The 26,546-nt window shown below is 43.4% G+C and overlaps 1 protein-coding gene across 1 annotated transcript in view; it reads left to right on the top strand.

Moving 5' to 3' along the window:
- The window catches only part of LOC136626333 (ovostatin-like), a 63,012-nt gene that overhangs the window by 31,217 nt on the left and 5,249 nt on the right, over positions 1-26,546 (top strand). Inside the window, exons 19-34 of the mRNA XM_066601306.1 lie at positions 1,406-1,634; positions 3,258-3,381; positions 5,198-5,316; positions 7,844-7,895; positions 8,716-8,799; positions 10,988-11,164; positions 12,231-12,306; positions 15,827-15,986; positions 17,703-17,777; positions 19,178-19,340; positions 19,927-20,147; positions 20,236-20,451; positions 21,212-21,336; positions 22,913-23,003; positions 24,771-24,833; positions 26,219-26,321. Coding sequence (XP_066457403.1) covers positions 1,406-1,634; positions 3,258-3,381; positions 5,198-5,316; positions 7,844-7,895; positions 8,716-8,799; positions 10,988-11,164; positions 12,231-12,306; positions 15,827-15,986; positions 17,703-17,777; positions 19,178-19,340; positions 19,927-20,147; positions 20,236-20,451; positions 21,212-21,336; positions 22,913-23,003; positions 24,771-24,833; positions 26,219-26,321 — 2,078 coding nt within the window. The remainder of the gene's footprint in view (positions 1-1,405; positions 1,635-3,257; positions 3,382-5,197; positions 5,317-7,843; positions 7,896-8,715; positions 8,800-10,987; positions 11,165-12,230; positions 12,307-15,826; positions 15,987-17,702; positions 17,778-19,177; positions 19,341-19,926; positions 20,148-20,235; positions 20,452-21,211; positions 21,337-22,912; positions 23,004-24,770; positions 24,834-26,218; positions 26,322-26,546) is intronic.

Raw genomic sequence — 26,546 nt, 5'->3', positions numbered from 1 at the left:
GATTTTGGGGGGCATCGAGGAGATGTCTGAATATTTACAGGAAGTCCAATGGCAGTGAAAGGATTTACTTTATAATTCATGTAACTTCTTATTATAAAGTGTTTATGTATTCACACGCACCACTGATTTATAGACATGTAGGGATAAAGTCCTAAAGTCTTCTGCTGAATAAAATGACTTGTACCGCTCCAATTTTCAGCTTTATGGGTTATTGCAAATTTCTAAATAATGGCAGATTACACGGTTAAAGGAGATGTCCCGAGGCAGCAAGTGGGTCTATACACTTCTGTATGGCCATATTAATGCACTTTGTAATGTACATTGTGCATTAATTATGAGCCATACAGAAGTTATAAAAAGTTTTATACTTACCTGCTCCGTTGCTAGCGTCCTCGTCTCCATGGAGCCGACTAATTTTTGGCCTCCGATGGCCAAATTAGCCGCGCTTGCGCAGTCCGGGTCTTCTGCAGTCTTCTATGGGGCTCCGTGTAGCTCCGTGTAGCTCCGCCCCGTCACGTGCCGATTCCAGCCAATCAGGAGGCTGGAATCGGCAGTGGACCGCACAGAAGAGCTGCGGTCCACGGAGGAAGAGGCCATCTTCAGCGGTGAGTAGAGAAGTCACCGGAGCGCGGGGATTAAGGTAAGCGCTCCGGTGAGCTTTCTTTACCTCCCTGCATCGGGGTTGTCTCGCGCCGAACGGGGGGGGGGTTGAAAAAAAAAAAAACCCGTTTCGGCGCGGGACAACCCCTTTAAGCACAAGTTTCGTAATCTCACCTAATTTTCAGATACTGAACATGAAAATGACATCGAAAATGCGAGATTACTTCTGGTTAGGAAAAAAAAAAATAGAGTTTAATAAGATTTTCTTTTATTAGAAAGAAGATGCACGGACATGCTTCAAATGCGACGTCTTTTTGTTTGTCTCTTTTTCAGATGCTTCACAAGAACGTATCGTTACAGCGTATTCTGCAAGCAGAATACGGTATACCAATCTGCCATGGGCTGCCATGCTGCCGATCACACATATTGCACGAAATAAACAAGCAATAAAGATCACAGCATGTTCTATCTTGGCGTGTATTAGAAGCGCATACACGTCCAGATAGTCATTGAGTATTTGCTGCATGCCATGCGACTGACAAACACAGCGAATTACATTCAAGTACAGCCTCCTTTTTTCTGATCATCCAGCAGTAATCTGCCAACATTGCAGTGTAATTTTTGTAGAACAGCGTTATAGGTCCATGCTATCTATACCTGTAGCTACATATGACCTCGGACTACAGGAAGATCTATTGCACCTAATATTGGCTTCTAGGGGTTCTCTGGGTACGATACTAGTGAGGAACATCCTCTTTTTCTCTATTTGTATTGTAATTGTATTTGTTTTTTTGTTTTTTTTTAGTGAAAATGGCTTACTCTCCGTCCCCCTGGAGGTGCCTGGCACCATCACAAAGTGGGAAGGTGATATGGTCTGTTTGTCTGGCAATGGTATTGGAATGACTAAGAACCCAAGCAACTTCACCTCCTTCCAGCCGTTCTTCTTATCCGTCTCTCTTCCTTATTCCATTGTCCGAGGAGAGGACCTGATGATAAGAGTTACTGTGGCCAATAACCTAGAGAAGTGTGTCAAGGTGAGGATTCTTTACTCTTTAGCAGTGTGGGTAACAGGCATGGGCTCAATGTACTGGGTGCTAGCGTGGAAGAAGTCATCAGTAAAGTTGAATATTTAACACACTCCGTCTTTTATTATGGATTTTGGGATTAACCCTTTCCAATCCACTGTCTGAGTTTCTCCAACATTCTGATTGAAGCCTGTACAGCTCCAATGTCCGGAGGTGTTCAGAAGGGTATTCTTACTATATATTACTGTCCGCTCTGTTGTCGGGGGCCTCTTTGGCATTTTACATACTGCAATACTGGCTCTAGCCATCAGATAGCACCATTGTAAATGGCAGAAAGAGAAAGCCCCCTAGGAAACCCTGAATCCAAAATTGGATTGCAAAGGGTTAAAAGGGTTTTCTGGTACTAGGATACTGATCAACTATCATCAGGATAGGTCATTAATATCCCATTAAAGTTAATGGGATTGAGCTGCTATATCAGACACAGTTGCTACGATGTGACCTATTCAAACAGATGATCTATGGGAATTCTGGATGGAGGACTCCCCCACCCCATCGGATATTGATGACCTACCCTAAGGACAATTCATTCAAATCCTAGTCCTAGAAAACACCTTTAAGGCTCATTTAGGCGAGCCAATGATCAGGCTACATTATTCGTTTGCCCAATAATTGGGCTGTGTAAGGCTGCACCCAATGACCAAACAAACAAATACTCATTTACCAGCATCTTTTATGCAACTGAAAATATTACCGTTGTCAACAGCACACCTCCCTGTGTGAGCAGGACCTGTGCTGCAGCAATAATCCTGTATTGGAGACAAAGTATCACATTTTAACCCTTTCCAATACAATTTTGGATTAAGGGTTTCCTAAAAGACTTTCTCTTTTTGCTGGTATACAACAGTGCCATCTGCTGGCTAAAGCCAGTGTATGTGCGCCAGGGAGGCTCCGACAGTGGAGTGGCTGGATATAGATGGTAAGAATACCCTGTCGGACATCTTCTGACATTGGAGCTGTACATGCTTCAATCAGAATGTAGGAAGATGTCAGACAGTGGATTGGAAAGGGTTAAGGCCTCCTGCACATAGGCGGATTTGATTTGCGGACTTCATAATTGGCACCCGTGCGGAGAGTCCGCTGTTAAAGTCCCCCAGAGGAAAGCATTCGCTTCCGCAGCTCCATACACACAGGCAGATTTGTATTGCAGATTCCGGGAGTGGAAAATAAATCGCAGCATGCTCTATTTTGCTTGGCAGGGAGGTGGGTAAAGGCACCATTGGGCTTGCGATTTTTTGGGGGGGGAGGGGGGGGGTATGCACTCGGATGATCCACTGTGCATCCACATGGAAAAACTTTTCATCACCTGCAAGCATTTTTAATCAATTTCCGCATTGAATCAAAGGTCTTCCGTGGCGGAAATCCGCATGCGGAATCTGGCTCTGCCGTGTGCAGGCGGGCTAACGATTGTTTGTCAACAGGGGCCGTTGTAAGGGCCTTTTAAATAAGCGACAATCTCGTTAATCAGTACTTGTTACATGGTTTAAGATGAACAATGCTACATGAGGGGGTGGTGGTGGCTGCTTACATTTTAGTAATTCATCCATAAAAAGCCTTCTGCTATCTGTGCAGGTCAATGTAACGATGGCACATTCTGATGACTACACTACAGAGGCGGTGAATGGCAATGATATTCAATGTATTTGCTCTGGACAAAGAGGCTCCTTCTCATTTATTCTGAAAGCCAAATCATTAGGTAAGTTCATGTCCATTAGTGTTTCCTGCTTTTAAGACCCCTTGGATCTGTCCTGATGGGCTTAGAATTGATTATATTAGTAGTCCCTCAATGAGACCATTGTGAAGCAACACCTTTCTATATGCCCTATTAGGACACATGGATGTCAAAGAGGAGAGTCACTCTCTCTTCAGAAGCTATAACTTTTTTATTTTCCTGTGGACACAAGCCTTTTTGAGACTTGTTTTTTGCGTCGGGAGCTGTAGTTTTTTATGGATACCATTTTTTGGGTACATATAATGTAAGATATAACATTGATTGATTTAAAGGGTTAACATTGCGGATCAGTGTTCTCACCGATCCCCGCTGTTACAGTGGGAGGACAGCTGGCTGCAGATGTCATGCACTCAGCTTATGAGCCCGCGCCATCCATAGCATGTAAGTGTACGTCCCCCTGGAAGGAACTGCTTCTCAGCCAGGGCGTATATATTGATGCCGTGGGGCGGAAAGGGGTTAAATAGCTATTCTGCTTGGTTCACAGCTATCTCTCCCAAATAGTTCATGCAAATGCATACTGGGCTCAGCCAAGCATCCATGTGTTCTAAATGTGTTCTAAATCGCAGCCCATCATCTCTCATGGCGGCTTATCTCCCTAAGAACAAAATTACTGAGCAAGGCAAATTGAAATCTAACTGTCTGATCTTTATCTCCTCAAATATCTGCCAATGGGTACAGTTGGGACAGGGGCGTAACTATAGGGGATGTAGGGGATGTGGTTGCACCCGGGCCCAGGACTCTTAGGGGTTCATAAGGCCTATCTTCTCCATATAGGGAGCCTAGTATTATGAATAAAGCCTTAGAGTTGGGGGCCCTCTTACAGGTTTTGCATTGGGGCCCGGAATCTTCAAGTTACGCCTCTGGGTGTGGGTACAGATGGAGTGGAGGGGCCCAGCTGCACTTTTGCATCCAGGCTCCTGAGCCCTTAGTTACACCCCTGAGTTGGGAAGTATTCATACACATTAGACAGTCCGCCAAAATCTGTGGGTTCAGTCAGTATACATCTAATGTCAAGGTCCAGCTTCTGAAAAGGTGTCCCACGCACTAAAGGATCCAGCAGGGCCATGTTTTATATGGGCAGTCATTTATTTGTATGTAATGCACTTACTTTTCTGCTGCTTTTCAGTAAACAGTGCTCAAAGTCACCTTTATACCTGCAGCTAGCCTGCTTATGTACCTATGACAACACTTCCAACTCCACATCCTGTCTTTGCACAAACTTGTCATTGTCTGCATCCAAATCACCATCCACAGTAGCTGCCATAGAAGATAATGGGCGATATCGCCCAAAAAATAAGACCTGCTATGTTTTTTCTTTCACTGCAAGAGAAAAATCACTCATGCAAACACACCCATTGCAAATAATGGGTAATTGCAACGTGCGAGTTCTGTTTATGTCACAACTGTATGGGACTCATGCGTTTTATTTTAGCACTTGTATAAAGGCGGCTTTGTAAGGACACAAGCAGGGGAGCGGGAGGATTGGGGGCTTTAAAGATAATGTCTCATCTGAACAACCTGCTGTCCAAAAGAGGATTGGGCATTTCTCTATCAATGGCTGCTAGAGAAGAAATGTTGCATTTAATGGCGCCTAATCTAATCAAATGAATGGGGGAACATGTAATATATGGCGGTGCCCAGTCCTCTAAAAGAATTGCTCTTTTGCGTCATAGACGTAATTATTTTGCTACAATATGCTTTCGTATGTTCACCATATCGAACCTCTGGTAATTCAATAAATCCTTCTTAACCTGCAAATGTATCTGCTCTAACTTTGTAGGTGTGCTGCCCATCAGTATAACAGGTGAAACTCTTCATATTGGAGATACATGCGATGGCCCAGCTGACCCGAATGAGGCCAAACGTATAGACACCGTGGTGCGATCCATCATTGTAGAGGTATGTTACTTCCATACTCAATTAAAGCGTAACTGTGCTTTCTAAAAACTTTTGCAATGTCATAGGGACATGTCAAAAGTTTTGATAGTTGGGAGTCTTGAGTGCTGAGACCCCCACGATCACTAGAGCAAAGCAGCTGAAGAGCTCATACGAATACAATCATTGCTCGCTAGCTGAACCATGGGCCCACAGACTTTCTATTAAGCACATCTTCAGCTAGCAAGCAGTGACAGCATGCCAATGACACTTCAGCTGCTAGGTTCTAGCGATTGGTAGGGGTTGTAGCACCCAGACTCCCAATTGTCAGAACTTTTGACATATCCCTTAAGGACGAAGCTCGGTATATATACGGCACTTGGTCCTGGGCTTTAGTCCCCATCAATAGCAAACATACGGAGCAGGATTAAAGCCTCTGCTCCTATAATCAAGCAGAAGCAGGTCGGGTTGTCAGCTGTTAGTCACTAAAGAGTGAAAGTGGAAATACTCTTTCCACTATGTGAGCCGGTGGTCAGGTGACCGCCGGGTGCTCCCTGTACAGCCGAGCTGCAGGGTCCTACAGACCCTGATCAGCTCTACCAGTGACTATTGTCACTACAGGGGATGTTTTTCCCTGTAACTGGGGTCCTATAAATGTAGCTCCTATGGACGCCCCAGCTACAGTGGAAAAGTGTGAAATAAAAGAAAAGACAATAAATGACCCCCAGAGCAGAGGTGCAACTAAAAGCTCTTGGGCCCCAATGCAAAATCAGTAACAGTGCCCCCTTAGCCACCATGTGCTATTTATAATACTGCTATCTTCTTATGTAGTGGAAGGGCCTTTGGGCCCCACTAAGGCTTCAGGATCCGGTAGCGACTGCTACCCCTGTACTCCCTATAGCTACACCACTGCCCCAGAGGTCTTATATGACATCATGGGGGTTATAGATGGTAGAAGAAATAGTTACATAAATAAGAAAAAAAATTACAGAATGAAATAAAAATATATGTACAAAAAAGAAAATGACCCAAAGCCGATGCCAACAAAAATCATCGCCGTATGCGCCCTGTAACCTAAAACTATACAAATTATATATAAAAAGGTCTAATACAAAAATGAGGAACCCATTCCAATACTTTATTTTAGTGTAAATATACTAATTTAAAAAAACTATAAATGTTAAGAAAATCATTTTTTTTACTTTTTACCCCCAATAAAACAAAACAAGAAAAAAATAAAGTCAGTGAAAAAAAAAAGATATAAAAAAATAGCCCTATATGTCACAGGCAAAAAAAAGGCAGCAAAAATAATTTTGGTAGCTGAAGGAAAAAAAATAGGGCAGTAAAACCACCACATGGGTAAAATCCCTAAAAATTGTCTTGTCTTTAAGGTACAAAACAGCCTGAACATTAAGGTGTTAAGAAATCATATAGTATTGTTATAAAAGAAGTTTGCCCAGACATAATCATAGTGCCGAACTGTTGGGCAGGTTAACATGAATATTGAGACTTCAATCTACAAGATCAGCCTTGTTAGATATATTAATCTAATTTATTTAGTAGTATCCCTAAAGATGACCCCCAAAAGGGTAGCAAGAATCTGTCCCAGGCTACATAGGTTCCAACTCAAGAATGAAGTGTCCCTGGGGCCGATGGCATCCTTATTAGTTTTAAGTCCAAGTATTACGTTCCGCATTTTAGCCATAGGCTTCTTTTACATGAGTGTTATGATTTTAAGAAGCCCGCATCACAGCCGATTATCACATTAACGAGAAAAACCGTGACCAGGTCACGACTAAATCTCACGTTTTCTCACCCAGTTTCACGGCCAGGTGCAGGGTATATATACGCTGCAGCCAGGAATTTCTTCGGTCGGGAGAAAACTTCTAAAAGACTCCTAATTATGCAATAGAGCCAGCTGATATGTTTTAGCAGCGCTAGCCGCTGCTAAACTCCCTCCCTCTGCCTTTGCCTGTGACTCCAGCTGCCCCCGCCCACTCATAGAGAAAGCCTGTGAGTCTAGCTGCCCCCGCCCACTCATAGAGAAAGCCTGTGAGTCCAGCTGCCCTGCCCACTCATAGAGAAAGCCTGTGAGTCCAGCTGCCCCCACCCACTGATAGAGAAAGTCTGTGAGTCCAGCTGCCCCCGCCCACTCACAGAGAAAGCCTGTGAGTCCAGCTTCCCCCGCCCACTCATAGAGAAAGCCTGTGAGTCCAGCTGCCCCGCCCACTCATAGAGAAAGCCTGTGAGTCCAACTGCCGTCGCCCACTCATAGAGAAAGCCTGTGAGTCCAGCTGCCCCTGCCCACTCATAGAGAAAGCCTGAGTCCAGCTGCCCCAACCCACTCTTAATCTGCACCAATTTCCGCTATGTGTCAAAGTACCCTCTAACAGGAAGAACTGTTTGGACACGAGGGACTGACACTTGACAGTTCTCCTTTAATTCACTTACTTTCAATAACGGATAAGAAAAGTCCTTTTGTAACTGTGGTGGTTTATTGTTCAGAATGTACAAATTTCTTGCTATAACTGTGTTTTTACTTCTGTTTAAGCCGGAGGGCATCCCCCAAGAAGCAACTAAGAGCACGTTTATATGTACAAATGGTAAGTTTATGCTACTTCTAATACTGAGGGCACAAATAAAAAATAGCCATTCAGAGAGCTTGTAAGAGAGCACCACCCCAAACCATTGGCCTATATCAGCTCAGCTATATGCACATGTGTTACAGTTTTTGGTCTTAAAGCAACATAATATGGCTTTACTTAGGGTGTATCATTGATGGGGCCCCATAAAACTTGTAAGGCTAGCCCACTCTGCAGTCACTGCTAACACCTCAAAGTGGGCCACCCTTACAAGTTTTATGGGGCCCCATCAATGATAAACCCTAAGTAAAGCCATATTATATGTTGCTTTAAGACCAAATACTGTAACACATGCAGATATAGCCGAGCTGATATAGGCCAATGCAATGCATATGATGAGCAAGGTCAGTGCTGTGTTTTGTGGGCTTTTGCCTTTCTAAGCTGTTCAGTGCATAGCATTTCATTATATATTTCTCCCCGTCATCACCTTCTACTTAAAGGGTTTGTCCAGAATTATAAAATAGTTTTTTTTCCCTGAGAAGCAGCACTTAATCTCACCAAAGGTTGTATCTGGTATTGCAATTCCACTCTATTCACATGAATAGGGTTGAGCTGCAATACCAGACGCAGCCGACAAATAGATGTGGCGCTATTATTGGGACAAAAGCGCACCATTTTTCTGAACAACCACTTTAACCCTCACCTCAGAGGCCCTTTTTAACAATGGAAATGGGTCCTCCCATCTCATGGGCCCCATAGCAGCTACAAGCCTGCGTCCCTGCTAGTCATGTCCATAAAGCTTTATACTACTTGATGAGTATTTGTTATCTTTGTATTTCAGATGAAAATGTAGTGACTGAAGTCAACATTTTGCCTCCGGCGAAAGCTGTCCAAGATGCAACAACAGCGAAAATTAGCGTAATAGGTGAGTCCAGATAAGCTTATTTATGGAAGACACAAAGGTGTAATGTCTGACCCTTTATATATTACCTTTAAATGCTTTAATCTATGGATGTTGGAAAGAGAATAGAAAAATGGGGTCTGGTAGTTTACCAGAAACAGCGCCACTCTTGCCCACAGTCTGTGTCTTGTATTGCCACTCATAATAATACACTTGAATGGTGTAATATCAGACACAGATCATCCAAGATATATAATGCATATTGGATGGAAAGATAAATACTGGTTATTTAATCGACTACTTTAATGCAATTTGGTCTTAAAAGGGTGAATTTGTTTAAGGGGTTGTCCTAGTTGGACCAGCTACTCTTAGAAAGAAGCCACCCCAGCAATCAGTTGATCATTCCTACTTGTTATTGCTGGGGTAAGCTTTGCACAGCTGAACACTTTCCCTGCAGCGGCCACTGATGGAGAAATGCGGTATTGCATGGAGTCCATTCAAATAAATGAGTGACTCAATGCTCTCCACTCCAGATAATCAAGAAGATATGAAAGGAGTTGTGCAGATGGGACAACCCTTTCTTGTAATGGCTATTGAAACTGAAGCAGTTATGGAGGGGCAGGGGTGCCATTTATTTTTCATTACTAGACAACATACACTATGCTGACAAAAGTATCGGGACACACATAGAAGTTGATCAAATCTGAATGTATTCACATTTTTCAATACAGTGTTGAACTGCCTTTGGCCTCAATGACTAGTAACCCTCCACCAAATTCCAATAGATATGGAGAGAGATTTTCCTTCATTCCTTGAGGAAAGCTTCAGATAATAATGCTGGGGATGATGGGCATGTTGGGCGTGCACCAATACAGTTTCCAATGATCGCCCCAAAAAGGCTCAGTGGGGTTGAGATCTAGACTTTGGGCTGGCCAATGAAGTTTGCTCACATTCTGCTCCTTAAACCAAGCCTCAATACTGCATGTTGTATCACATGGTGCTTGGTCATGTTAGTAGAGACACAAAGTAGTACCAAAGTATTGCCACATGGTAGGTAATGCCACAATGTCTGGAATGGCTTTTTACCCATTGGCGTTGAAGGTGGACTGCTCTATAACCAATAGTCCTAGTCTTTTCCGGCAGAAACATCCCAACACCAAAACAGAATTTCCCCCCAAATTTCACTGTTGGGAGGAAGCAGTCACGTAGAAAGTGTTCTCCAGGCAACTATCACACCCAAGCGACGCCATCCGATTAGAAGATGGTGTGTCGTGATTCATCGGTCCACTCATTGACAGTCCCAGAGCAACACTCCATGCACCATCGCAGGTTTTTCTGTGCATTCACTGCTGTGATGTTGGGCTTGTGAAGCCGCTTCTCCATAGTAGCCCTTTGCATGCAGTTCCCTATGGTTCTCATGCTAATAGATGTTCCAACAGCCTGCGAGACCTCCTGAGTAAATGTTTCTGTAGACGATGTGCATGACACCTTCACAGCTCGCACAGGGCTTCATTGTCCACATTCTGTCAGTTTAAGAGGTCTCCCTGAATGTGGCTGCACCGCACACACCGGATGGTCTCCATTTCCAAATAATACTGCCAACAGTTGACTTTAAAAGGTCCAAAAGCACTGATGTCCCGAACTCATCGGTTACTCAGGTTACATCCCACCACAATACCCCAGTGGAAGTCTATTAACTCTATACCTGGTGGCATTCTGATGGTTTCTGTACTGGGATATGCCTATGTGACCCTCTCCTTTATAACTAATGCTAACACATCCAATTGACATGCCCTCTTTGCCTGACAGCACAGGATTGATGGGTGTCCCAACACCTTTGTCAACAAAGTGAACCTAAATATTAGCAGAAATAGTTAACCATATACTGCAGGTAGATACCAATAGTCATCAAAGATCTTCCAGCTGATAATTAAGATGGACAATTCATAACTTGTTTTCAAGGAAGAAATGGAATCAGGTAAGGAGAATTCAACTTGTCTGATTAATCTCCTTCCCAACATCATATGTCAGAAAGGTTTTTGGCAGGCCCTTAGGCATCAAATGTGTAGTACCTGGTGGTCATAATTGGTATTGCAGTCCTAATTTACATTATGATGATGGCTATATTCCCTATACTGCCCTTGGGCTTATACATCATATGTTATTGAATCTGTGTGTTTAACTATAATATTACATTTATTCACCCTCACAGGAGACATTTTGGGTCGTGCATTGGTCAACCCGGAGTCTTTGATCAAAGAGCCGACAGGATGTGGTGAACAGAATCTCGCCACTTTGATGCCAATAGCTTTGGTTATTAACTGTCTAAACATTACCGGTCGCCTGACGCAGGAGATGAAAGACAAAGCTGTGCAGTTTATGAATACTGGTAATCTAACTGTGTATTTTACAAATGCAACTCCTACGGTTACACTACATTCTCGCTGTGTCTATTCATTGGCTTCTAATCCTGATCACTCCATACTTTCTAAAGTCTCTCAGTGCATTCTGATCTATGTCTATGCTTCTTCCTGGTTCCTATAAATCATGAAAGGCTATAGCCAAGCAGTGATCTCTGCTCCGTCCTACAGAGAGCTAGAGTTTGAATATTACCTGCGCAGGTACAGTCTGCAGCCTCTCCTGGGCCTCAGACCCGCAGCTGTGTTTTTCCAGTGTCTTGTACACAATTTGGAAATAATTGTTTAAGGATACTTTTATATGGGACGAATGTCAGGTGTTTAAGTGCCCAGCAGTCATTCTAATGACTGTTACTTCTGGGCTTCCGATAGAAGATCTGTATATACTTCTGGCATCATGTTACAAGTGGTTACCAGAGCTTCTTCTTTCAAACATTGGTCTTTACAACTGAACGGCAGCCACTGTTTTCCATGTAAGATTTTATGCCTTATGAAAATAAAATTTTAAGTTGTCCAGTTGAACCTTCTGGTTCTGGAGATTTTCTTCATGGATGTTTGTACCCTGATTCTGGGTGTGTTCATGCACAGAGGACTATAACTAGATGCCATGATGTTGAGCGGATTGTTTTGCTTTGTTTTGGATATTTCCCAAAGTAAACCTACCATACAAGGCTCCGTTCTCTACCCAATGTATAGACCTACAGTGGCACAGGTTGCCCATAAGATCCCATTGTAAAAAGTAACCCACTGTAGACCACGCTTGTGTACATTTTTTATTTCCAGGTGCTTCTGCATAGAATAGCATAGTCTACTAAGCTCCTCCTTGCACTAAAGAGGTATGGTCCAGCATTTGTCTAAACTTTAGACGCTAAAGGATAGTCTTTTGAGTCAATGGGCCCTATGGATGTGTTTTAGCACCGATACCTTTTCTGGGAAATACACAGAACAAAGCCTTCAAACATGATGTGATTATATTCTTGATTGATTTGTTAAGGGGGCCACTGAAGTAATAAAAATTTTCTGCTTCGTTTATTCTAGGTTACATGAGGCAGATGCGCTTCAGGAAACCTGATGGGAGTTTCAGCGCTTTTCAGTACGGAGAATCCAGTTCAGAGTAAGAGCATAAAACAGACAGGAGATTTTCCAGTTTGGCAAAAGAACATACATTTACCAAGAGAGTAAAGATCTTTACTAGTACTGGCATATAACCACCTGGAAAGTGTATTGATAAGTTGGGGGGAACCATTCTCTTGGACCATTCTTCTGGGAAGAAAAGTGAAAAAGTGACAGAAAACTTTTGTATATTAGTGATATAGACTGCAACTTGGAAGCCATGACTCTTCCTGCACATCTTAAAAATGTTATATAGATTTTAGAATAAGGCGTATAGTATTTTTTAAATTTTTTATTATCATTCATCTACATACCAAGGAAATCCGAGAGTTGGGACCCAGACCTTGTGCTGTCCAAGCATGTACACTAAAAGTAGGGGCATAGCTAAAGACTCACAGACCCTAGTGCAAAAGTTTGGCTTAGGCCCCCCATCCTGCATGCAACTTCACTTCTTGATTCACAGTCATGGCCTTTCAGTATCTTTCAGTCACACTTCAGCCTCTAAAGTAAGCCAGGGTTGTTGCTAGGGTCTTAAAAGTTCAGGAATACAGACATAAAGACATAGGTCATAGGTCTCCCACTCACACACACATACGTGGGGAAAAAATCCAAGCTGGCAGGTCTATAAGGCAATAAGGCAATAATTATAAAACAAGGCTTAGGTACAATGGTGCAGCTTACACCCCCCCCCCCCCACACAGTAATAACCCAACACAGAATAGTTCTTTTCTGCATCACAGTAAGTGCCCCTATATTTGGCCGCTGGGCCTCCACATAATAGTGATTCCCCTGTGCCCCGCTAAGTTAAAGCGCGCCCCCCGCCCCATCAACAGTGGTCCCTCTGTGGGACCCCCACCTTCCTACAGAGTAACAGTGATCCTTCTGTGTTTCGTTCCCCCCACCTCCTGAGTAGTAATAGTAGGCCTTCTATGTGTTGTTCCCCTGCAAGAGTCAAAGTGGTTCCTTTGTGCATTGTTCCCCAGAATTCAAGAGTAATAGTGGTCCCTTTGCGCATCATTCCACCACCCGAGTAATAGTGGGCCCTCCATGCATTGTTTCCCCCAAGAGTCAAAGTGGTGCCTCTGTGCATCATCCACATCCCCAGAGTAAAAGTGCTCCCTCTGTGTCATTCCTCCCACCAAACAAGCAAAAGTAGTCCCTGTGTGCCTTAGCACCACCAACCCCTCCCCGGAGTGGTCCTGTTCCTTTTTCATTTTCGCCCCCACCTCCTCAATAGTAAATGTGGTCCCTATGTGCATCATTCCCTCCAGCCAGCAGTAACAGTGTTCTCTCTATGTGTCATTCCACCAACAGTAAAAATAGTCCCTCTATGCCTTGTTAACCTCAAAGTGGTTCCTCTGTGCCCCCAGTGTAAAGTTGACATCTTTAATATCCTCCTCCACTCTTCACAGCATGGATATCAACTCTGGCACCTCAGGGCACAAGAGGAAGTAAAGGAGGTAGTTGTAGACTGCATAGGTTCCTGTGTGCAGCGCTCCAGTTCCATGCTGTACAGAGAGGAAAAGAATAAGGTTAAGGTGCAGAATTGCGAGATGGGCCTGTGGGTTATGACCATTGTGACCCCTATAGCTATGCTACTGACTAAAAGTCCCTTCACCAAATTGACTTCCATAAATAGGTTTAAGTCTTAAATTCTAACATTATACACAAGCCATACGAGTTTAGATGTTCCACCTTGTTTGAGTAGACAAACTTCACTGCTTGTGAATTTTAGGCCATATAGACATGTGTCCTTTAGCCCATCCAATGTTATCTACATCACAGGTAGCAGTAATAGCTGATAATATGTGGTCCAAGGAGGCCCCCATCTTTACTCATAGGTGATGGGGAAGTTTGTGCTCACAAGTGATTATATAAAAAATATCCTCTTTTCTGTAGCTCATTGGTCAGCTTTACTGTATAGATGGGGACAGAATGAGCAGAGTCATCACAATTTCATTAGATGTGCAGGGGGAGATAGTGATATCTAGGCTTCTTTGAGTAAAATAAGAGTTAAGGCAGGATAGCAGCAATATACATACAGATATGGTTCTGTATGCATCTTCCCTGTCACTGCCTGGTTTCTGAGGGGGGCTGTACTCTATCACTTTGTGAAGACTGTATTTGTATATGACATTTCTCTATCAATTGACTCTAGAGATGAGCGAGCACGCTCGGAAAAGGCAGTTACTTGAGCGAGCATCGCTCTTCTCGAGTAACTGCATTCTCGTCCGAGCAGGCTCGGGGGGGGGGGGCAGCGGGGGGGAGAGAGAGATCCCTCTCACTCTCCCCTACGCTCTTCCCCACTCCCCCCCCCCCCAAGCCTGCTCGGACGAGAATGCAGTTACCCGAGAAGGGCGATGCTTGCTCGAGTAACTGCCTTATCCGAGCGTGCTCGCTCATCTCTAATTGACTCCCATTCCCTGCTACCATGAAGCATACATACTCCGCTGTATTGACTATACAGACAGGAAAAGAGTGCATTTCCAATACGGCTGCCCCAAGAGAAAAAAAAATGGCTACAACATAAAACGAAAACATTATTTTGCCTCTAAAAATGTATATCCAATTAATAAAGCAAAAATGACATAGAAGAGACATTCCCTTTAAGGCTTTGTCTATAAGAGAGTAAAGACTATTACCAATTCAAAAAACAAACTTTTCAAGATACCGTAGTTAAAGAGCAGAAACCAAATATCCTCTGTTGGAACCCCCAATCTGAGTAAGGTGCATTCACACGGGTGAGTTTTACCTGAGATATCTGACTGATTGCAATATGGTTAGATATATGAAAAGAACACATTGATTTCAATGTGTTTATTCACATGAGCGTTTTTATGGGGGGGGTTTCGTCCTCGGATCATCGGTCCAAGATTGCAAAGTTGCTGCATGTCCTATTTCTGGGCGACTGTGTCAGAATACCAAATATTTCCTATGACAGCCCCCCAAAAAAATTGCATCGCACGTAGATGTAATTTTCATGCAAATGCGACTTTATCTTCCCTATTGAAACGACACGCCATGTGAAAATTGCTGCAGATATGTGATGTGATACGTTTTTCTTGCTAAACGCATCGCACTGGCGGCAGTAGTAGCAGGATTGCAAGTGATCTCCCAAACTGAGATCGCACTCACCAGTGTGAAAGCACCTTGAGGCTTTATTCACACAAGCGTTTTTATGCAGCTATTTTGCTGCGATAAAACGTCAGCTGAAAATCGCGACCAAGTGAAGCATGGGATCCCAATGCATTCACTCACATGGGCAGTTTCCGCATGTGGGAAAAAAAAATCAGACCGTTAAAACATCAGATCGTCGTCCGTTTTTGTTCACCGCTGTGTTTAGGATGAACTCCTTTAATTTATTTATGCAAATTTCAGGGGCGGGGCTTTGACATTTTCTAAGGTTTTAGCACTAGTAAATGAAACGTATATAATAGTGGGATACCGGAAATATACCATTTTGGATGGAGGGACCATTTAAACCCAGCCCTCACACATCTGATTTCTGTTGTTGTATTCAGGTTGACATTGAAGACGCTGCTCACCTTATGGACCATTAAGGATTACGTCTATGTAGAACCCAGAGTTATGAACCAAGCCTTGGTTTATCTAGAAAGTCTCTTCAACAGGAAGACCGGGGGTTTCACACCAAGAGGGACTGTGTTCAATAATGCACTGAAGGTAATATGCATTTGCATCATGGGACTGTTCAGGGTAATTTAGTGATAAGGTAGTAGAGACGTTATCACCCCATAACTAGCATGGTGTATTTGTCATGTAAGCTGGATTTCATTCATAAAAGGTAGTGCAACTCCATTGGCTGCCTCAAAGTGTCACATGGTCTAGAGTGACCAATAAATGATTGCAATCGCTTAATTGACAATTATTTAAACATATTCTACCTACTCCTTAATTGCCAATTAAAGGACTACTCCCATCTCAGACATATCCAAAGGCTAGGGGTGGGTACCACCTATCTTCCTTTCTTGCCCCCACCACACCTAACCTGCTATCGCAACCCCCATGAATGTCAATGGGAGTTAGGCAAACCGTGTAGCACAATGGGCTCTACTGTTTCTTTAACTCAGGAGTTCCAGCAACATTGTAGCTGGCTCTGCATAATACAGCACACTGTTCAGGACTCAGATTTTATAGACCATCAGGCCCCACAAATCTTCCTGTCACATCTTCAACCATTTAAAACATGACCAGTGAATAGGCGTTGCTCAGGAGACATTGGCACATGTAATGTCAGGCTTACTTCACAAAGAACAATCTTTACTTCTCCAACATAGGTAACATAGACAACACGTTTCAACTCCAGATTGGGGTCTTCTTTAGGTCTGTGAAGTAAGTCTGACATTACATGTGCTAACATCTCCTGCCTGAGCAGTGCCTATTCACTAGTTGTGTTTTATATGGTTCATGGTGTCACCCTGGTGTGAGTTCCAAGGGAAGAACATCCCCCAGTAGGACCAGCACAAAGCATGCAGCTCTACCACTGGGTTTATATTACCAATCCCAAAGTTATGTTATGTAGTTGTGCCCATCAATAGCACAACCAGACCAGGTGAGAGCATTACCTATCTGTTGTTTCACCTTTGTTCTCGTGGATAATCTTGGATACACTACACCAGGTAGCGCTCCCTTGTCTTCCTTTCTGTCTCTTCCCTAAGATTCGTCTGGTCACTTGTTGGTCATTTTTGTCACAGTGCCGGGCAGGGTAATGTCTAGTAGATGCTGCTTAATGCTTTGAAAACTAACAGTCTATGCAACAGATAAGGGTCCCGATCCTGCACCATCACTGTACCGTGCCTGGACCATATATACAGTACCGTGAAGTAAATGGGGCCACAAATGAAGTGCAATGCTAGGACACATACAGTATAGTGATTGTGTGCTGCTGGGACCCAAATCCCTTTAATAGCTACACAGACTGTTCGTTTGCGGGGCAATTACTAACTTCTACTGAAGTCAAGGGTTCTCCAGAATTACACATTAGGATTACTGCTAATTTCCGTCCATGGGGTCAGGTCTCAAGTATAGGCACAGGATGGCAAATTACACTGTCATCTGTTGGCCAATACCTGTATTGCAGATACACTTACGTTAGCATTCTGCAATATTAGATACTAAGATTATAAAGGCGTGACAACATTGTAGCACGATAGACAGATAGCTATTAGATACATATGAGATAGATATGAGATAAAAACGGACATGCCAATGCTAAGTTTTACCCCATGTTGCCCTGGAGACTTTCTATACATTCGCCATGTTGGATAAGAGACATTCTGGATGATTGACTGCCAAAGCAGATGAATCTAATCTTCTATGTTTCTGTAGCATGGAGGTATACAGACTGTTTGCTGATCCTTCTCTTGTATCTTGTTTCAGGGCGGTGCTGAAGACGATGTCAGCTTTACCGCACAGATGGCAGCTTATCTGATCAAGACCAATGATGCAGGCTCTGTAAGTTATTATTTACCGCTTTGCATGGTTTTTCCGCCTGCTTGTGCCCTGCTACATGGGGACATAGTGGTTTACTGTAATGCAGACAATGCAGAAGACTATATCACTGGTCAGGTGGGATTTATGAATATGGCTGAGCCGTCGCATTGATTGGCCAATTCATAAATCCCGCCTCCACAATGCAATGGTTGTGATTGGCTGAGCAGCGATCTCAGAACCAATCAATGCAGCATTCGAAGAACTAATCAGAGCCATTGCTTCCTAGAGGCGGGATTTATGAATCGGGTAACCAAGAGGTGATATAAATATAATTTTAAAAAGTAATGCCGGAATTTGTATTTTTCTTTCATTCGCCACCTAAAAAACTGTAATAAAAGGCAATCCAAAAGTCACAAGTGCCTCAAAACGTAACCAATAAAAGTTAAACTCTTCCTGCAAAATAACAAGGCCTCATATAGCTATGTACCTTCTCTTTCTATATTGTGGATGATTGCAGACACTCGCCGTTGCTCGTGCGCAGTACAGATTTTCTTTATTAAACGGAGGCCGTCCATGCGGATTCCACACAAAAATAGAACATACTGCTATTTTAATTCGGCTTGCAAAAATCGCAATTTCTAACCGCTGATCCAAGTGGAGATGCAAATGTTCTATGTTTTCAATAGGTGCAGAATACTGCGTATCGTCCGCGCGGGTGACAATTGCAGACTCCGCAATTGAAATCCGGTCATGTGAAGCCGGCCTTAGAATGCAGCGATGCAGAGCCAATTCCTTTTCTTCAAAAATGTGTTTGTATTGTGCTAAAGTAACAAAACATTTATTTTTGACAGTGATTGGAGCGCTAGTGTATTTGTGTGACCTGCGCTCCCTTCAGTCTCCCCCTCATTGCAGGTGGTGCAGTAACCACGCAGTGAGCAGAAGGGAAAACACAGGTACCCAGTTCTCGAGATCGGCGGATGTCTCAGAAGCGAGACTTCAACCGATCAGCAAGTTATCCCCTACCCTGTGGATAGAGAATAACTTGCAATTTTGGTACAACTCCTTTGAAAAGCACAAGATATGTTAAATGAATGCAGATACCAGATCCCTTAATTTAGACTCCAAAACAGACATCTAAATAAATGCAAACCCCAGAAAAGGAGACCCAGCGCCTACCCTCCTTGCTCCTATGCTACTCTTTAGCTCCAAGCACCACTGGCATGTTGTACACCGCCACCTCCGGTTCCAGCATCCTTTATACTTCCTCCACAGCGGCCCATTGCAATTATTTTGGCACTTGCATTATTATGGCACTACAGTGTCACTATACATGCGGACCATTACGTGCTATAATAGATGTGTCCTGGAGAATTTTGTGTTATCTTTATCATGATACTGAATTTCATTTGCTCTATGTTAAGCCCACGCTGCTCCGCCAAGCCCTGAGTTTCCTGGATACAGCCTCTCGGGGAAAACAATCCATCTACAATAAGGCTTGGATGTTCTATGTCTTCCAATTGGCTAAAAATGAGGAGAGGAGCAACGCAATGCTTGAGGAGCTGGAAGCACAGAAGATTGAAGAAGGTACTGCCCTGTAATATGTGATCTACTGCCCATGAGTCGTCCATCAATAGGATGGGAATCATAGCTAGACTTTGCCTCCTCTGGGGCAAGGATTCAGGTCTCTGTATGAAATTGCTCTATGCCTATGCAGTGTGGCATTTGTTTGGCCCCTGGCATCCAAAATCCAAAGCAATTGCTTTAGCAAACCTTCCCTTTCCCAATCCTGCCTTCAAGCGACCCCCTGATACTGGATTATCTGCACCAGACTGTTGGGTTTTGGATTACATTTTACCATCTTTTATCAAGGGGGTGTGCTGGAGTAGAAAAATGTGGCTATTTCCTATCAAATACAGCGCCACACCCGTCCACACGTTGTGTGTGGTATGGCAGTTCATCTCCACTCTTTTCAGTAGAGGCGAACTACGATACCAGAATGGGTGTGCTGCTGTTTCTAGTAAAGCCAGACAATCCCTTTAGTTTTTTTGCCCACTATATAAGTTAGGGCGACTTTTATCCAGACACCATTAAATTTTCATGGAGTTTACTGGTCCGAGGCGTCGAATACAAAGCCAACGTAATGTTCCTCTGTTTTTCTAATATCTTACAGATGGTACCACTCACTGGGAGCGTGTCAACAAACCAAGCCAGTCAACACCCTATATGTTCTCACCACCTGCTGCATCCGCAAATGTAGAGATTACGGCCACTGTACTACTCGCTTTATGCACAAAACCATCTCCAACCCCCGCGGATCTCTCCTACATGTCTCAAATTGCTCTCTGGTTAGCTGAGCAACAGAATGACTTCGGATCATACAGCAGTACATCGGTATTACACTTGTGATGTGGTGGTACATATATATATATTACCAGTTTAATTTTGGTAGTTCTTAATCCCTTTGTTTTTGCCTCTACAGGACACTATGATGGCTCTAGAAGCCTTGAGTGCTTACGGCACCCTTGTGTACCAGAAAGGGGCCAGTAATACTGTTGCAGTCAAATATGGAGGAACAGTGGTCAAAGAGTTTAACCTTGACCCTGAAAATAGAGACTTGTTTCAGACCCAACCTTTATCCAACATCCCTGGAGATTATAGCATCATCGTCAGTGGGAAGGGTTGTGTTCTGGTGCAGGTAGGGTATTCTTCATTGTATACCATAGATAATGCATAATAACATAGGAAATATAACATCTCAGGCTATTACTTTGGAGACCAGCATAGGTCAGCCGTGGTCATCACCTCAACAAGCATGGAGTTTGTATGTTCTATTAACCATTGTGATTTAAGGCTGTACAGCTCCGATGTTGGAATACTTCCGTTGGGGTTCTCTTACTGTATATTGCCAGCCTCTCCGCTGTCGGAGCCTATCCAACGTGTCACCTCATGCAGTACTGGCTTTAGCCAGCATATAGCGCCATTGTATAACGGCAGAAAAAGAGTAAGCCCCCTAGGAAATCCAAGATACAAATTGGATTGGAAAGGGTTAATGTTCATGCAGGGTTTTCTCTTTATACTCCCCAGTTTCTCCTGACACTCCCAGGACAAAAAAAATATTTCTAGTGTATATGTATATGAGATAGAAAAACTAGATTTTCGGACCCACTTGTACACTTTGTGTCTGGTGTTGTAGAATATATTCATATATGCATGATGGGACAAGAAATAAGGTTAAATTGTTGAACAGCTGGCCAATGAACATGTTTGGCTGGGCTAAAACCACCTTCGTGGTACCTCGGAACTATTGCAGCTTTCGAATAAGCACTCAAGCAGACCATAAGGTCCAACTAGGACTAGACTGGTTGTTCTGCATTACTGCAATAGTTCATTTTAAGATATGGACTTCGTTGCACAAAATGTCACCAATGTGCCTATTGTCACCATGTCTTCTGCAGACCACTGTGAGCTTCAACATGCCGGTGAATGATGAGGACTCTGATTTCAGTCTGTCGGTTTACATTCCACCTGAGAGCTGTGTGAATGGGGAGGCCCCGATCTTCCCTGTGTATATGAATATCAGGTATGTAGCATCCGCTTTCATCATAAGAAGGGTTTGTCATAATAGTTATAACATAGCCACGGGATCCACTAAGACCCCTTCCTCTTGGCACCACTGAGTTCCCTTGACTTCCATACTACTAGGCATGATGACTAGTGATAGCTGCATACTGCGGTTGGTTAAATGTGTGTGGTGCTCTTCCCTCAATTCAATGGGAGTTACGGAAACAGTAGAGTTTGGCTCTTTCCGCATTTTCCATAGATTGGAATGAAGAAACCTTGTCTCACAACAGAAGACTCCTGTTCTCCCGAGAGGTGGAGGTGGACATAAATAGCATATCCTGTGGATAGGGAAACATCTTTAAAGCGGACATCCACCCAACGGTTTTAAATGGCCATGTTTTTGGTAAATCAAACGTTAGTGCGATCAGAAGTTCAGAACCCAAGTAGCTGAATAAAGGTCTGTGTTGTAATGATGAAGTCATCATGTGCAATGTTGTTTTAGAGATCTTGGTTGCACCCCAATTACCAAACGCATGGATAACCTTTATGCATACTTGCCAATATTTAGAACACCAGATTTGGATCATTTGAGCCCAGCCCAAAATGCCCACTTTTGAGTGGGGTTTGCCAAGTCCTAACCCTCTGCAATCTAATTTGTACGATTGTCCACTCAAAATCAGAACAGGGTGTACATATTCTTATATTCGATTGGCATCTCCATAAGCTCTTCATGAGAACATTGCACCCAATGGAATTCAGAGAGGGGCATGTTGTCATCAGAAGCTCTCAGTAGAGCTGCCTAAGAAAACCGATAAAATTATCATAGAAACCATTCAACATTCAACCCCAACCAAACGGAAGATGGTATACTTTGATTTATCCGCCCACAACACTTGCTTCCACTCACTTACAGTCCGTCGCTCCAAGCCCCATTGCAGGTGGCGCTGTGCATTCACTGTTGTGATGTTGTGTGCAGCCTCCATGGTAACCCTACCCATGCAGTTCCTACAGATGGTTCTGTTGTTAATGGATGTTACAATGGTCTGTGAGACCCCCTGAGCGAGGGCAGACAATGTGTGTGATGCTTTCACAGCTCCTACAAGGCTTCGTTGCCCACGTTCTCTCAGTTTACGAGGTCTCCCTGAAGGTGGCTGCACCGCACACACCGGATGGTCTCCATTTCCCAATAACATATGCCATGTTATAGTGTTGTATACAGCTTGCCTCTGGCTCTACAGACTGCATATTGTAGAGGCTGGAGTCTGTGATAGAGGATCATAAGAATGTCTATCTCATATTTAATTTTAAGATTGAATGAAGACGACAATAGCTTACATAACACCATTAGGTAAAGCTTTACAGGCTCCCTACTGGCATTGGTAGAAGGTACCAGCCTGATATATCTGTATTCATAATAAACTATATGACATACCTTGGGATTTACAGATCACCTTCTTCCTCCGGTTTACATTTGCTAGACCAGCTGTCTGTAGCTCTCACGCTGCAATTAAAATGGATATAAGGATTATGTTTTACGTTATTAGCGCCATCTGCCTGACATGTAATTTCTCTTATCTTGTTTCTTCTATCTGTAGCTATAACGGCCTTCGAAATGAGTCAAACATGGCTATTATAGATGTAGCTCTGCCGTCTGGATACACACCAGAACAAGAGTCTCTATCGCAGGTAAAGATTCGAACTGTACACGATGCATCCAACCTAGTCAATAAAGGCACAGATGTAGCAGAGCTGAACTTGCTATCTTGGCGAATTCATTGTGACATTGCGATACATTGCACAGCATACAGATAAAGAGCAAATTTACTAGCTACTAGCTGTGATGGGCATGTAATTACTGAGGCATCCAGCAGAGGGCTCCACTAACATTAACCTCATGCCAACAATCAGATTAAATAGAATCTCACAGTTTAGGGTGTATTCAAACGAGCGATAATTCTGTGTGGGTTCTGTATTTCTCCTGGATGGACAGAACTTGCATGGAAAAATAACCCATTCATTTGAATGGGATCTGGGTTCATTCACATCAGCAATTTTTTTATTTTCACTCTGACTGATAGTCCAAGTTTTTAAAAAATTGCTCTGTGTCCTATTCCCAGACAGGATTAGGACATGTAATATGTGGTGTTCCACACATCGGAAAGCACACGTATGGGGTGTTCGTGTGCTCTCCGATACAAGTTGCGCCTGAGAATCTTTGCCGTAACCTGTTCTCGGCCTTAGGAATATTACTGTGTCTTAGGACATATTGAACCCAACCCCACACACCGATAAAACTAATAGCTTGTATAATAAAAAATAAATTACGATAAAATATCCTATTTTCAGACGCACCCGACTACAGGACGCACATAGATTATAGAGAACAGTAAACTGGAATAGATATTCCATGCTAATTGAAATTTCCTTGGTGGTTTAAAGATGTGGAGGGGTTAGCGTCACTGACCTAGATCTCATGGTCCAAATTCAAGGGCCCCTTACAATGGCAGGTAATGGGGTTTGAAGTGGTGTTAAGGACAGGGCACTTTTAACAAGGAAGTTAGAAAGGTGAATTAAATATTTTACTAGCTACAAAGAAGAACAAACCTTGGAGGAATCTTATGGGGAAGTCTGCTAATGATAACTGAAAAGTTATGAAAACTCATAAATATCCAATGTGGAATAGTCTTCAGTCGAAGCAGACCTCCTAAAGAGACAAGTGCTGGGGAGCCTATGCTGTCTGTATATTGCTCCATAGCATGGGACAATGAGTCATTTAACATTGGTTATATGAGAGCAGTAGGCTTACCCATAAGGAAACCATTTGACACAGCAGCTCCTCGAGTTGTCCGCTCACTCCTAGTCAAGGAGAATTCTGGGCAGGATGAGGAGTCCAGGGAGGAGGACCAGATGGTATAATGGGGGCTCGTCCGGGAAATGCAGCAGGAGGCATCCAATGGGGTACGTAACTCCACGGGATGCATCTTTGCTGGCTGCTACTGACAGGAAGTTTGGGTGGTATTTGAATATGCATTAAGTTGGCAGTTCCAGGCAGTCAGGCGCAAGTTATGGGGGCAGTTCTTGTTTCCTGTTCCGGTAAAGTGCTCTATGAACACTGTGTCCAAACAGTAGGGAATTGGTTAGGAGGGTCTGACATTGTCACAAACCCCCCGACTCTCCATTCATTTCAGTGAGGCTGATGGAAATACCCAATTGGGTCTCGGCAGTCCCACTGAAAGTGAATGTTAGTGTGCTTGTATGACCAGCGCTGCACTCAGTCTCCTCCTCGCTGCACAGGGTGCTCTTCTCAACTGACATTCCCTTCTTTGGCTTCCTGTGAAGCGCTGTTCATCAACCAGCTGTGAAGTAATATTATTCTTTCTGTATACATTGTGAGTGTGCTCTTAGTTATATTTGCTTCTCATCAAATATTTTTTTACATTTCTTTCCTTATAGCTGAAAAGCAAAGTACCCAAAGTGGAACAGAAGAACAATCACGTCTACATCTATCTTCTTAGCGTGAGTGACCTTCCCTTTCCAAATATATAACCAATCACCTTCTATGAGGGTCTATTTCTTAAGGGACAAGTCACCAATAATCTATCAGACATTATTGAGGTCATGTCCTGTGTGTACAATGGTAGCAGCGAAGGTAATAATGCAATTTAAGATACCTCCCAACTGACGCGTTTTTTTGCAGGATTCTCCTGTGAAATGGATTACAAAGAGGGGGTAGGAGTAGAGGGGGGCACTCCACATCAGACCCCCACTATGACACCCATAAATCCTAATAGGGGGTTAGACCCCCACTATGACACCCATAAATCCTAATAGGGGTTAAGGGGTTGTATGACAATAGAAGCCAGGAATTTTATTCTTTCAGAAACGCCGCCATTCCCCCTACAGGCCATATCTGGTATTACAGCATCTGAAAGGGGGTATCCAGGGACATTTATTTTACAAAAGTTGCTTAGGATGCAGAGCCAATATAAAAGATAATAAACCCATTTCTGCTCCACCTTTCCTAGCTCCTGTTTCTCCAGCATTTGGTCCCCACCTGGATTTACTTCCCGATGCAGGGTGGAAGCAATGACGCCACCAACACTAGGGCCGAATTTAGGATTTTTTTCTTAAAAAAATGAAAAACATACCGACCAGAATTTACCATGAATATGAAATAAAATGTGTCACGAAAAATTCTCAGAATCACTTGAATAAGTAGTAGCATTCCAAAGTTATTACCACATAAAGTGACACGTCAGATGTGAAAAATTGGGATTGATCATAAAGGCCTAAACTGGCTTGTGTAGCAAGTGGTTAAAGGGAACCTTTCACGTCCCCTACAGCACCACAGACTAAGTTAGGGAAGGTGAGAGGGACCCGAGTGAGGTACTTTTTGTACTCGCCTGCTCCCGTGCTGTCCCCCTTTAAAGTTGCGGCACAGAAAACAAATTTGACTCCTCAGAGTCTCGTGTGCACTATCCTAATAAAGTCTATAGGGGAGTGTGCGTACGGGACTCTGAAAAGAGTTAGATCTTCGTGCCGAGTTTAGAGGAGGACAGCCCTGGATCACGGAACTATAATAAATACATCAGGCGGCCTCCGGACCTGCCCACTAACAGCACCATAGCTTAGTTCATTCTGCTGTGGAGACATGACAGGTTTCCTTTAAGTACATAGGGCTGAGCTGCAATACCAGACACAGCTCATGGACGAGGGTGGCGCTGTTTTCTATATCGCTGTGAATAGCTGCACTGACAAATGTTAACTGCCTATTTGGGCCTTTACAACAATTCTGGGCATCACATCCACACACTGTATATACATGCGGCTATTACACTAAGACATGGAGCCGATCGATGTGCCGTACGCCAGGCTAACAATCCTCTTCTTTCTGGTTGTAGGTCACCAGAGATGTCACCTCCTTAGAAATGAAGCTACAGATGGGTGCGAGAGTGCAGAACATGCAACCAAAATATATTTATGCCTGGGACTACTATGAGAAAGGTAAGATCTACTCACTCCCTGACCCCAACTGTTACAGAACATCTTACTACATCTCTGCAGAGCACGTCTTTTAGTAAATACATATGTTCTCCCATGAAAGTGTTAATAGTGGCTAATGTCTCCAACTACCACCCGACTGCACTATAATAAATGATGGGGGACTTGATGCAAGGGCTGATTTCTGCTTCTGGTATAGTGTAGCATGGTGCAGGGCCCCCAGTGGAA

Source organism: Eleutherodactylus coqui, chromosome 4, assembly GCF_035609145.1.
Source record: "Eleutherodactylus coqui strain aEleCoq1 chromosome 4, aEleCoq1.hap1, whole genome shotgun sequence".
Lineage (NCBI taxonomy): Eukaryota > Metazoa > Chordata > Amphibia > Anura > Eleutherodactylidae > Eleutherodactylus > Eleutherodactylus coqui.
This window is presented reverse-complemented; position numbering and strand designations above follow the sequence as displayed.